Source organism: Camponotus vicinus, unplaced genomic scaffold, assembly GCF_025532165.1.
Source record: "Camponotus vicinus isolate PSW18456_S1 unplaced genomic scaffold, iyCamVici1.0 SCAF_7, whole genome shotgun sequence".
Classification (NCBI taxonomy): domain Eukaryota; kingdom Metazoa; phylum Arthropoda; class Insecta; order Hymenoptera; family Formicidae; genus Camponotus; species Camponotus vicinus.
Window position 1 is genome coordinate 8,721,408 of NW_028141979.1, and position 14,757 is coordinate 8,736,164.

Below are 14,757 nucleotides of genomic sequence, written 5' to 3' on the forward strand. Positions count from 1 at the left end.
TAAATATTTAAAAACTGATTTAATTAAATAAGAATATTGTTTTATAATGTGATTTTGGACGCAAATTTTTAGGATGAATTTTCAAAATCTTGTTTCTTACATTTGTACGATAAATATTTAACTAATTTATAAAAATTCTTTTTAAATTTCTTTTTATTGCAATATTCATGATTTCAATTAAAACTTTATAAACTACTTATGAATTTTATTATAAAATTTTATATTAAAATTATTTTAAATACATGTTTCTCGAGGTATGCAATGACATGTTTTCGCAAAGTTTATACTTTTTATTTTTTAAACCTGAACCTTTTTTATTTATTATATTATATTATTAACAATGGATATTTTTATCGTAGATACAGTAAAATATGTTCGTAATTTTTATAATCTTTCTATCAAAAATAATTCTAAAATGAGTACTTATTTGATATTATTAATTTTCACAGGAACAATATTACAATTTGTGCACAATTAGTTTTGTATCGCTTGTATCACAATTTAATGATCAACGTAAGTAAATATTTCTAATATATATTTTTTTTTGATTGTCTAAAACTAATAATTTTTTAACAATATAAAGGAATAGAAATTAATAAAATAAAAAACAAATTTAGAAAAAAACAAATTTCATAATATGACATGTCATATTTTTGTCAGTATTGCGTGAGCACTAAGATAATATATCTATAGTAAATAGAAAGAAGATATAACATTTATAGATAATAAATTCTCTTATGTTCATCAAATTTTTCACATTATAAGTTTATACGTACATACATAGATACACATACATATATATCTAATAGATAATGAATAATTTTGTATTATACCAATTCGAATAACTTACTAAATGTATAACATTTAAGCTTTTTGTTAATTTTAATATAAACTTAATTGTTAATTTATTTTATATTAGAGACATCAAATTACACATTTCAAATATTTGCGCCATATACATACATATGATGACGTACTACTGATATCTTGCGTGCAGCAAGCACGATAAATTTTTGAAATCAATCTAGAACTTTAGAAGCCTTAGAAATCTTCGAATTGATAGAATAAGTTGTTTCTTTTTACATTAAAAAATTTTTCAATTAGAAGAATTAAAATATGTAATTTGTTCTAAATTTTTCAAATAAAATAATCAGTATCAACTGTATTGAATTTAATCTGACAACAAAACTTTTGAACTCTAAATTCGACAGAGAAATTAAGTTAAGTCCAAATCAATTTGTTGATTCTAATTTAGTACAGAACTACTGATATTTTATTTTAATCTATTTATTTATTTTCATTATAGTTTATGTATCATCCGCTTGATCATTTTTTACTCTCTTCTTTTTCTAGAGCTAATGTAATTATCATAAAATATTGTTGGAGATTTATTTTTTACTATCACTGCGCTACTATAATTATAATTATAACTATGATTGTCCTTTTTTAGCTCTTTTTTATACATTGCGTCACAGGTGTAGTTCACTCTCTACCTTTTGCATTATTCAATTGATATCATTCTTGTTACTTCTGTTGTAACGATTATTTGACACGCTCGTTCAATATATCATATTATATACTTCTTTCTTATGTAGAGTACAATAAAGTTACATCTACCAGCATGTTGTTCTTCATACTCTGCTCAATAAAAATAATTATCATTAATCATTAACTCTTTGAATTTATAATTATTATTTTAAGAATGTTTTATAAAACTTGTATACGATAATTATGAAATATTTCATATGTGCATTACATAATACACATTACATAATACACATATCAATTTATCTTGAAAAAAGTATTTTTTTTTTAATTATCGCACATACTTTAAGAAACAGATAAACTGTAAGAAAAACCGCGCCAAAGAATGAAGACGTAATAATGTTTACTATCACTGTTTAAATAGAACTCATTAACTTTTTATTCTATTATGACTATATGTATTTTTTATTCGTGAATGCATTAATCAAAATGAATAAATGAAAATACGAGAACTATTCATATGTTAAAAGTAAATATGTGCATACATTACATTTTGCTATCTTTTCCTCGTTTAATTGAATAATCCGTCATATGCTTTAAAAATATCATCGAAATCTTTTATAAGATATCGATATTCGTACAGGTGAGACCTTATTTGAAGCCAACGTAATGCTAGCTTGCGGTTTACATACATTATCATATTCTCCATATTCTTTTTAAGTTTCAAGAATTCATTTACCTAAAATGGATTATTTTAACATTTATTTCGACAGTAATTTCTTTTCATATTATAAGTCAGTCACAATTTTTGACCATTAGCATAATTAGCATAAAATAGTTATAGGATATAAAAATAAATAAATAAATAAACTTAGTAATGAGAAATTCATAACTAAATATGAATATTTAGATTTCTAAAATTTACCGCATCACCGTTTTCATAATATACATAATTAAACACAAATTCTAGATTGCACTTGAAATTAAATTCCAAGTATTTTTTTATTCAGAATAAATTATTTTTTTTAGATTAATATGTAAGAGATAATTTTGCTTCATAATTTCATTTCAAAATAAAAACAGTATTTAATAACATATAATTTATCTTTAGTAAAATTATGCAATGAAACGCCTATCGGATAAGATTTTGGACTAATGTAAGAAAGAAAATTAAGTTAAAAATTTTCTACATATAGTATTATGAAATAGATACATTATTATATAATAGATCACATAATAGAATATAATCTCTTCTCATTTCTACATATTATTAAGTTTGTAACAACTTCTAGAAAACTATTAGAGAGAGAAACTGTTTAATATTCATCTTCCGAAATTGCATTGAGTTTAAGAGTAGAAAAGGCTTTATACAGGGTGAGCCATTTTAATTAACGCACGCAATTATTTCGGAAACAAAGCATTTTAGAGAAAAATGATTCAGACAAAAGTTTTATGGTTTCGAGGGGGCCATAAGATGGTAACATTGGTTTGACCTTGAAGAGTTATTTGAAGGTCACATGAAAGTCACCTTCAATTTCTTAAATGGAACCTACTATTTGTCATTGCATATTCTTGTAGCTTATCTCGAGAGCTTTCCAAAACACTATAATTAAGTACCTTTTCGTTAAGTACTTTTTGAGTTATGAGGCTTGAAATAATTTCTTAATTTTACATAAACCGTAAAATATCTTGTAAAATCAGCCACTGCCAAGCTGCCGGCTGATTGGTCAGTTCTACGCTCCCCTTGCCCCGCATAGGACAGGATCGTTAACGCGCACTGTACATGTGTATACAAGCCTATATATAAGTATATAAAATTTACCTGGTCAATATGTTCCTTAACATATACATAGTTAATGATCATAGTTAATGCTGTAATAATACTGATTTCTCTGAAAACAAAATAATAGATATACATAATTAGGAAATGGAGCAAATTTTTAATTGCACAAGCATTACATATTTATAAAAAAGTAATCATTACTTGGGTTTTATTTCTTCCAAATTGTCTAAAATGAAATCAAGTACTGAAGTATTATTTGCATGCCTTGCAACAATAGTACAAAAACTGTTTATATGATCAATAGCTGTTACTCTTCTCATATTAGCGCCCAATTTCATTAAATGAATATATTGGAAAATGATTGAAGAATTTTGGGAACAAGCCAAAAATTTTAAAATACTATAATCTGATCCATTCCAATACATATCAAATACTTGCATCCAAGTATAGTTATGCGCTAACGCCAAACCATTACAAAATGTCCATTCTTTCCATCCCCCCCAAATTCTATGATATTCAAAATGAAATAAAAATAAATTATTAGAAATCATAATCTTATACCATGATCACACAATTTATCAAGTATTTCACAAAATACGAGAGAAATGTATTTATAAAGTGATCGTGATTGAAAAATAATTGCAAAGAGTAATTACGGGTGTACTGAACATATGATGTTATCGCAGGTTCTGTGATCGTAGAGATACCGTCTTAATTCATTACTCGCTATTGCCAAGCAATTATAATAACTAAAGGCGCACAACAACCTTGCAGCCTCTTGCCTCAAACTTTTAATTAAAACGCTTTCTTGTGAGTATGTATCTGAGTAAAAATTGGGATATCTTATTTTCCATAAAATCTCATTCAATAGTTGCATCATTTCTTTCTACAAATTGTTAAATAATATATAAAAATTTATATATTTTTATATTTAATTATATATACTAGAAGAAATGAATATATACTAGAAGAATTGATAAAGTTTGTGCGCACTCATATGCTGTTATTTAAAGTGCAAATCATATAATAATCTTTTTATAAGATTAGAAATATAATAATAAATGCGTAATTATAATACAGATAATTAATACAAATTAATATTAATTACACCAGGCCTGCGAAATTTTAGGTTTGGTTAGTTACAAAAAGCAGAGTAGATGAATCTGATAGATTTTTTGACGCCGGAAACGAATCTGGCCGCAGAATTTTTCTAGCAGGTCTTCGAATAATTTGTGGTTAAATAGTCCAAAAATGGCTATTTCGACCAATTTCATGAATTTATTATGAAGTTACTTAATTTTTTGATATATTTCTGTCAATGGCATCGTATAGTACTAGTCTTCACCTTTAATATTCACTTTCGATTGACGCCGCACGATCTTTTTTCGCTGAGATATACAAGTTATAAGACTGTCATGCATAGTGGTTCAATAAGCCATTCCAAGTCAACCGTATTACTTCTCTGTTTTACCACGAATCAAAATTTTGGGTAAAAACATAAATTTCTGTACACCGCCTGTCATTTTTTTGAAATTAAAAATGGCGAATCCAATGTGGCAGACAGAATCACAAAAAAAGGTATAAAATTTAGAAAAATTTATCAAAATGTGTAACAACTGTATTAGATATATTTCCATAGAACCATTTTCGACAACCGAACCTGATAGATGTAAGCCTGTTCAAATTTCCAGATGGCGGCTCTGCCATATTGATGCCTATGTAAATTTTCTTTAACGTAAATTTTCCGATAACTTTATATTTCGATATCTTATTGTTAGCGAAAAAAAATCGTGGCAATCGAAAATAGATTTGAAAGACTAGTACCATACGATATGCCATTGTCAGAAATATTTGAAAAAATTAAGTTCCCTCATAATAAATTCATGAAATTGGCCAAAATAGCCATTTTTGGAATATTTAATCACAAATCAAAAACCTGACATGCTGGAGAAATTCTGTGGCCAGATTCGTTTTCGGCGTCAAAAAGTCTACACAATCAAAGTTACAAAAAGCAGAATAGCTTTATTTGAACGTTTACAATTTTGTTATTGTTGTTTATAAGAGATGTTCTACATGTCCTCCATCATTTTCAACACATGCTTGAGCACGACGTCCGCATGACCAAAACCAAACCAAACCACACTACCAACCAAAAAAAAGAAACAAAAAAAACAAAAAAAAACAAAAAAACCAAACAACAATAACAAAATTGTAAACGTTCAAATAAAGCATTATTTGATACTGCTGATTTATGTCCATTATCTCGACAACAAAGCATTTGCGACCATATGTTTATATGAACATTTGTTCTTCCTTTTTATCCAGGAACACGCTCACAAATTTTTAAAACATATTTTTGACTCACCCTGTATATAATATATATATGTATATATATACACACATATATATATGTATATATATACACATATATAAATTATTTAACATGAAACACACGCGTTTTTACTTACACAAACTGATATTAATTATACCTTTATAGTGTTGCTTTCTGGAAATGCAAAGAAACCCGACATATATTCCAAATTTTTGAACATAGGATACCATACGATATAATCTTTATCTCGCCATAGATTGCGTGAAATATCTAAGAATATGGTAACATTTAGTTGACCTGTCATCAGAAAGTGAAATGCGTCGTCGATGATTTTAGCACGATCGAGAATATGTATTTTTCCAAAAGCGTTGGAGCGCAGGCATTGCGAAAGTCTTCTCCAATTCTCAGCATCATAATTGACGCGATAGCATCCTGTCATTTGTCATTTAAAAAAAATTCTGAATTAAATTGAATTTTTTTATTAAATTTATCATATATACACTCAGTTCCAAAAAAAGCGGTACACTTGAAATTTGGAAAAAAGTTACCAAATTTCAAATGACCATAACTTTGTAAATAATAAAGATAGGAAGGTCTATAAAAAATGAAAATAAAGCTTGAAATCTCTACTTTAAAACTAGGTTCTCCGAAATGTTGCGAGATAACATTTTTAAAAATGACGGATGACGAAAAACGAGAACATGCAAAATTGAAAAATAATTGTTTGAGTTTGCCATGACACGTGGCGAGAATCAAATGTCGCAGTTCAATGGGATCAAAAGCATATGATAGTACAGAGATTCCTCTTTAAAATGCTTTTTTGTTCATCTCAATACGATGATTTTTCACCGAGTTATACGCATTTGAAGAAAAAAGCGGCTTTTTATTCCAAATGCGTATAACTCGGTGAAAAATCATCGTATTGAGATGAACGAAAAAGCATTTTAAAGAGGAATCTCTGTACTATCATATGCTTTTGACCACATTGAACTGCAACATTTGATTCTCGCCACGTGTCATGGCAAACTCAAACAATTATTTTTCAATTTTGCATGTTCTCGTTTCGTCATCCGTCATTTTTAAAAATGTTATCTTGCAACATTTCGGAGAACCTAATTTTAAAGTAGAGATTTCAAGCTTTATTTTCATTTTTTATAGACCTTCCTATCTTTATTATTTACAAAGTTATCGTCATTTGAAATTTGGTGATTTTTTTCCAAATTTCAAGTGTACCGCTTTTTTTGGAACTGAGTGTATATATATATATATATATATGTATATATATATATATATATATATATATTATATATAATATGAAATCAATAATTTGAAATATCTTTTCGCTTCTCATTCTCAAAGCGTATAAAAAATTTGTTAGAAATTGTATATTAAAAATTGCGATCATCATCAGAAGAAAATTGTGGATTGATAATATTAAATCATCACGTTGATAAATCAATGTATTTACAGAGCAATATTTTAAAAATGTCAACTTAAATTTATTTTGACTACATTTGTGCTAATCAACAATGATAATGAGATTATTATATGCTTTGTTGCGAGTAACATTTAAATGTATATACAATTTTTAGATCGCGCGTAAAATTTTATTATAACTGAAGACATAATTTAGCAAATATAAATAATTAGGGAAAAAATAGCTGTTTTCTATAATATGTATGTGTAAATATTCCTTACATAAAGTTACAAGGATAGCCAAAACTTGAATAATTTAAGATATATATCATACTTTAAGTTCACAAAATTTTACATAAACCATAAAACATCTCATAAAATATTTTATTTTCGATTACCTTATTACTTTTATACACAGAATAATGAGAGGAATCAATGGTATAAAGAAAACACTTAAATATTTTTAAGAAAAAGTATTAATTTGTAAGGAGCAACTATATGTAAAAGTATAATAAATTTATCAATCAATATTTACCACTTTGTTGTAAATTGGCCAGTACCCAGTCACCCCTGTTTATGAAGTCTACAGTTTGTAATTGATACGAATTATTTGGTCCTAGCCACAATGTAGGCAAACTTTTTTTCAAATCGGAATGCGTCTTCGTAGTAATGTTTACAAGTATCCATATATTTGTAAAATTGTCCACTGATATATTCAACGAGTTAGTAATATAATTTCTTTTCACATTTATCACAGGGTAATAATTTAATTGTGTCCAATTAGTTATTCTGTTTATATAATAAGAAGGAATTCCGAAAGATGATTCATCCAAGGCAAGTTGCAAAAGAACGTTCAAGAAAAAAGTATCGCTTACGTCGCTAAAAAATTCAAATAGGTACATGATAAGAAAAAATTAATAAAAGAAAATATCTTAAGAAAAATATCGAAAAATTAAAATTTTCAAACAAAGTAAAAGTAAAAAAGAAGAAGTGAAAATAGTGTAAATTATATCAAATGAAATTGAAACCATAAGAAAAGTATTAAGGGTAAAAAGAAACTAAAAAAGAAATAAAATAGTAATTAAAAAGATAAATATGTCACAGAAAGACATAAGAAGAGAATATAAGAGAGGACTTTTTTAAAAAACAAGAATTAAGAACGGAGAAATGAAAGAAGAAGTTAAAAAAATTGAAAAGAAGACAAAAATTAAAATAATAAATGAATAGAAAAGAAAATTAAAATAATAATATGTATGATAATAAAGTAGAAGTTAAAATTTAACACGGGAAAAATTAAAAAGTTTTGAAATTATTAGTAGAAATTAAGTACAAATAAAATTAGAAACATAAAAAGAATAAAGGAAGTTTGAGAAGAAAACAAATAAATTTCAAAAAAATTTCAAAAAGTGACACAAAAAATAATTATAAATAAAAGCAAAGTTAAAAAATCATTTAAAATTGTGTATTTAAATTTATAATATAATTATATTGAAATCTATATATATTACTCACTGATCTCGTAAATACTTTATACCAGACTGCAACGTCTTTTCGGTAAATATAATTTGCAATGTGCGAAACATAATGCTTGCTACGAAAATTGACATCATAAAGTAAAATATAGTATGTATAAAATAAATTTGCTATATGATTTAGATATATAAATTCATAAACGTAACTGACTTATATGTAAGATAAATAAAAGTTAATTTTAATTATACTTTTCTGGTAAACGTCAATACTTAAATAATTAATAATATAAATAAATTATAACTAAGTAAGTTATTTCTTCTATTATAACGTTTTTTATATATATAGCATTTAGAATTTATCGACAATAATTTATTTGATTACCCTTGATGTAACGAGGAATTTCAAAAGGGCTATTGAATCCTGATTCGATTGTGAGCGGCCATGTGTCCTTGGTGCCCCAATGAAGAACATCATGTTGCATTTGAACCACAAAGAAATCTTGTATCCGAAAATGCGGAAATGTCTGGGCGCGAAAAGATTTTGATATAATTAAATAAATATATAATCAAAAGCAACATACATTAAAACTATTACAATATATTAAAAAAAATTTACACACATTCGTAAATTCAATTTTTCTTATTATGTTTAACAAAATATATTCAAGATTATTCAATGATGTCATTTCAAATTATGTATTTTTAAAGTTATTTAAAAGTTCATATGCTTATATACACACACACACACACACACACACACACACACACACACACACACACACACACACACATATATATGTATATATATTATTTTCAAACAAAGTATACTTGCTTATGTGGCAAGTTTTGACTAATCATTGTTATAGATCACACAAGTTTTATAAAGAAATTTTGATTTAAATTAGTATATAAATAAATATATAAAAATATATTACTTTTTGTACATAGAAATCTGAATATTTTTATATTACTCTGATTATGTACGTGTGGGATTGAAATATAATTAACGCTAAATATATAAATAACCTTATCGGCGGCATAAATTCCAATGAACGTAGTAAGACCTTTGCTTAACCAGGGTTGCCACTTATATGGATCGATTGCATTATAAAACCATTCGTGCACCACCTTATATCTTATTACTCGCACTATTTCAATTTTGCGTATCTCATCATCTGTTTGTTGATTAAAGATAATATCTGCTTCTCTATAAATAATTCACAAATATTGCAATAAAGTCGAAAATCCTTTCTTAGCGATTGCTACTCAGTTATACAATCACCAGACACGCTTTTAGAGAATCGTTATTATGAATATAATTATATAAAAGTTATATAAGAGATTAATTATAATTCATAATCACTTCGTGTGTTAATCAGATTTTACGACAGCGACATCCTTCAGAAATACAGTAAAAAAAGTGCAATAAACGAAAAAGTAATAAAAAATGTACTAGGGGAGACCGGGGACAAAAGTAACAGCGTCATGAAAGTAACAAGCCTCCTACTAAACTACACAATATGTTGAATAATTTGTACTACATAGTCAAACGCGTACGTCCCGATTCTCTTTCTTTTTAGCTGATTGTTGTAGAACGATCGCGCCGGTTGCACATGCAGGAATGAAATTAGTGTATTTGCATTATACACCTAAGTATTTCTTGTTTTAATTTTTTGTATCTATTCTTAATAAAAGTGTATGTATCGGTGTAATTATTTGCCGGTGCATTCTTCTAAAATGTATTCATAATTTTTTATAGTTGATTTGACTAAGTCTGGCATCATATTTAGGTTATAATGCTTTTATTCTAAAAAATGTGTTTGAGGACAAAAGTAACACGACACTCTATGGACGAAAGTAACATGTTTTAATGCTTAAAGTGTAAGGGCTGGTCCCATAATAATTGTTAACCAAAGGCGATTCTTATTACGTATGCCATAATTGTGAATCGAAATAGATACCAATTTTTTCTTTATAAGTAGTTATCATACAATTTTTATACTATTAATTAGAATTAAACTATTATTTAGACATAAAATAGTACAAAACTGATATGATATTAAGTATAATTACTTTATGATATTAATTATAATTATTTTGCTTAACGAAGATTATTTCTTTTAAGTTTTTCAAAGATAATAAAAATATATATTTATTCTATATTTTATTTTAATATATTATAATACAAATTTATAATAAAAGTTTATAATAAAAGTTTTGCTTAATAAAAGATTATAATAAAAGTTGCCTTAAATTGAAAAAAGTTATATTTTATTTTCCCAAAAATAAGAACTGGTACTTTTACCCCCAAACTATGTTACTTTCGTCCCAGGCCCCCAGGATAAAAGTAACAATCAACGTACTTAAACGAAAAGCTATAGTAACTCTTTAAATATCTATTATTTGAGATTGAAACATAGGTATAATAATAGAACAATAAATGAAGTTTTTTAATATATAATCGTTTTTGTTATATTTCTAATGATAATTAATTAGTGACCTATAATACAAAAAATGTTACTTTTGTCCCCGGTCTCCCCTATATATGTTTCAATTACATATACACACATTACAATTCAATTACATAATCACATATACCCATAGATATCAAATTTTATAATATTAAATATTTGGAGAAAAAATATTAAGTTTTAATGTAGAAATTAAGTTTTAATGTAGAAATTTTTTTTAAATCAAAATATGTTTACCTATAAAGAACCAATCCGAACTTTATATTTTCTTCATCTGATATGTCATGAAAATTCGGAATTGCGATATGATTTGTTTCCGGACTTTTTCTGATATACGGAAACACGTTATCTAAGAACTGCGTAATATTTTTAACAACTGTGTATGCAAATATCATATGTGGTATCATGCTTGTTCCGCACCACAACTTGACACTCTGACTTGTATCTAGAATAAAGTCGAGATGTACTACACTCGCCGCTATGAAGTGTACGGGTATTATAGGTGTAGTTTTGAAGCGTGTCCATTGCATATTATTTTCATCCATATTTACTTCCCACATAGGCATATTTGATAAAGCTGTGTAGTTTGTATGATGCTTTATAGAAATATTATATCTAGCGTACATATCATCCTTCAAAAGTGGAAATAATCTTCGAATCCCAAATGTGTGATAATGCGTTGCGGCCAAACACCTAGCATATATAACAATATATTTTTAAGAACAAAATGTTTTCAGTTAAAGAAATATTTTCAGTTATTAGAAATTAAAAGAGAAAGAAAGATAAATAGAAAATATATGCAAATACATACAATGCATATTAAAACTGTAAAAAATATCATTAAAAGAATAATTATAGAATATATTTTATATTACAATTATTTTAATATGTATATTTTATCGTCATGCTATACTTTTTTATACATATATTTATTAATATACACGTACGTCATAAAAAGTTTTTGTAATATCTATAATAAATGTATATAAAATAATATATTCACAATATTTTCTAAATGATGCACTTACAAAACAATAATTATGTGAAGATGATAATGTAACATATAACATTTTTAATATTTAAGATTTTATGTATAATCAATATCTATCTCGTAAAATGTTTTTGATAACAGAAATATTATATATACTTGCAATGCAAAAGATTTTTCCTGAATTAATTACTTATAGAGAAATTTTTTGTGAATTATAAGAGAACTATATTTAAATAGTAATTTATTAAATCATACGCATATATGTTAAAATGTGCCAACCATAGTAATAATCATAATATGAATAGTTTGCAAAAGTTGAAGCAAGAATCGTATTTATAACGCTTAAGTTATTTAAAAATTACTCACACTTTATTATTTTGTTGATTCATGTAAAAAGTTCTAAAGCCTCCATTTTCACTAATATGACCGAAAAATTTCATATACAGAGTGTATGTTCCTGATGATAAAGCATACGGAAAAGAAATGGTAGTTATATACGTTTTAGTGTCATAGATAAGTTTCTTAGGCCTATGGGGAAAAACTTTCTGTTCATTTTCTTTGGATATTTGTGTATTGTTTGTTACTGTAGCTTTAATTATAAACAGATTTTCTGTATAAAAATATATATGTTGCGTGTCATCAGTAATATAAATGCTAACATTGTATTCGCCATGGAAGTCATCTTGATTGTCATGTAGTATAAAGTGGATGTTATAATGTCGCGATAAGAATAATACTGCATCCATGAAAGGAACCGTCGCGACAATGAATATTAGACTGCAGCTTAATACTTTTAGGATTGCCATGTCACTTTTTTTCTCTCTCTCATTCGTCTTATATATCTAAGTAAGCATCTTTTCTTCTTGAAAAAAGAGACAAATAAAATAATTTATACGTATGTGTATACATATATATATATATATATGCATATACAGGGTGTCTCAGACCACCCGTACACCCCTCTTAAAATGAAAATAAATGACTTTTGTCAAAAATCGTGAACAATTTTTAACTAAATCGGGTACGCTCTATCAAATGGTGATATTTTCAACTTTTGATTCCGACCGGAAATACGCCATCCGGATCGGAAGTTGAATTTTTTTAGGGGAACATGGTACTTTTTATTACAGATTCGAATTGTACGTGAAAAAAATAAGAAACTTTTGTATCAAACGTTTTTTCTGAAAGTGCCTCTGTCAATCTTAAAATTGACCTTGAAAGTAACTATGATGAACTTTCAATAATTAATATTTCTATTATTATTACAAAAATCATTACATAGAATAGGATTTCTTTATTTAATTTACTGCGTTCTACCTCCTCACAAGTGCGTGAGGACATGCTCAGGGACACCCTGTATATATATATATATATATATATAATAAAAAATTTCCTGTAATTATTGCTTTTATTATATATAAAATAGAGAAGAGTAAGTAAAAAATATCATACCATTTTTTGTTAATAAAATGTAGCCTTAGGATAAAAGAATTATAATCTTTTAATATATTTTAGCAAACGCAATATATTAAGTTGATTAAGTTTAATCATGCTTACACATTTAATAAAAAACTTCTTTATTAGATATGATTTTAAATTAAATTATGTTTTATTTAAAAAATAATATAATAATATACGTTTCAAAAATTAAAATTCTATAATATAATAATAATTTTGAAGAAGATAGGCATTTTTGACAAGAAGAATTATACTTGTTTTATATATGATTGTACTTCAAAATTATTTAAATTGTCTTCAACGTATATAATACATTTTATTAATTTTTTTAATACGGTTGTGGTATTAGGTATTTTGTTTTTATAATAACTCACCTCTCGTATATAATTGTCTGCCGGTTAGAATTTAGTTTTTTGATAATAATTAAGTGTAATTAGCTCGTTGTTACCATATATTATTAATAAGGATAAGAAATATATCTGTATCAACTTGATCTTGACTTTCTAGAAACTACCGAGAAGTAACAACGTTCGATACCTGATCATAATAAACATGTCATTAAAACGAATTTTAAAATGAAAACAATGTGAAGTCAGGTTTAATAAGCGTCTTATTAATCAATAAACAAGAAGGTATAAATATTTGATTAAATTTAACCCCCGCACTGTATATTTGATTTTAAAATAATTATTTTTGAAAACATTGGAGAAATAAAAAGATTGTAATAATATTATTTTAAAAAATTGTAATATTACTTATTTAGAATATTATTTTCTTTCTTACAAGCAAACAATTCATCTTTCCTTTTTATATTTTAATTTATTGGCCAGATATTAAAGACTTTTTTCATATTAAATGTCTATAAAGTCAATATTTTCTTATTATGTAAGTAGAATAAAAGACAAGTTTCGAGAGAAGAACTTAACAGAAATGTACATTTCCCACAAGTTTTTATATTACATAGTTATAGTTATAAATTTTCTTTAATTGCTGCTATTATTACTGCTAGTTATAAATTTTCTTTAATTACTGCTATTATTACTACTAGTATAAAAAAAGAGACAGTATATAAAAAATATAACATAACCATTTATTAAAAAAATCTAGCTTTAAAGAAAAAGAATCATAAATTTTCAGTATATATTTCAGTAAATTCAATAATAAATAAATATATGTAAATTTAATTTGATTAGATTTAACCACATTGACGTTTAATAAAAAAATTTCTTTGTTAGATGCTTGATTTTAAATTTACTTTATTTCTAAGATAATATGATACACACGTTCTTGTGAAATTAAAATCTTTTTGCTATAATGTCTTTATAAAAACGACAACTTAAAAAAAACGA

General features: G+C 25.9%; 1 protein-coding gene across 3 annotated transcripts; it reads right to left on the minus strand.

The window, feature by feature from the left end:
• Window positions 1-179: 179 nt before the first annotated feature.
• LOC145974803 (aminopeptidase N-like) lies at window positions 180-13,869 on the minus strand. Of its 3 annotated transcripts, XM_083104826.1 has the most exons (14): window positions 13,783-13,869; window positions 12,317-12,812; window positions 11,197-11,652; window positions 9,515-9,695; window positions 8,871-9,012; window positions 8,529-8,607; window positions 7,552-7,895; window positions 5,898-6,032; window positions 5,758-5,774; window positions 3,925-4,154; window positions 3,470-3,775; window positions 3,308-3,377; window positions 2,036-2,224; window positions 180-1,638 (listed from the first exon to the last, which is right to left on the minus strand). In XM_083104826.1, the coding sequence occupies exons 2-13, from the start codon at window positions 12,754-12,756 to the stop codon at window positions 2,057-2,059; spliced, it is 2,568 nt and encodes an 855-aa protein (XP_082960952.1). In that variant the 5' UTR covers window positions 12,757-12,812; window positions 13,783-13,869; the 3' UTR covers window positions 180-1,638; window positions 2,036-2,056. The 3 variants fall into 3 exon arrangements, with proteins under 3 accessions (XP_082960952.1, XP_082960951.1, XP_082960953.1); XM_083104825.1 differs by having other exon boundaries at window positions 181-1,638; window positions 5,758-6,032; window positions 13,783-13,868; XM_083104827.1 differs by lacking the exon at window positions 13,783-13,869 and having other exon boundaries at window positions 182-1,638; window positions 5,758-6,032; window positions 12,317-12,478; window positions 12,610-12,647.
• Window positions 13,870-14,757: the final 888 nt, after the last annotated feature.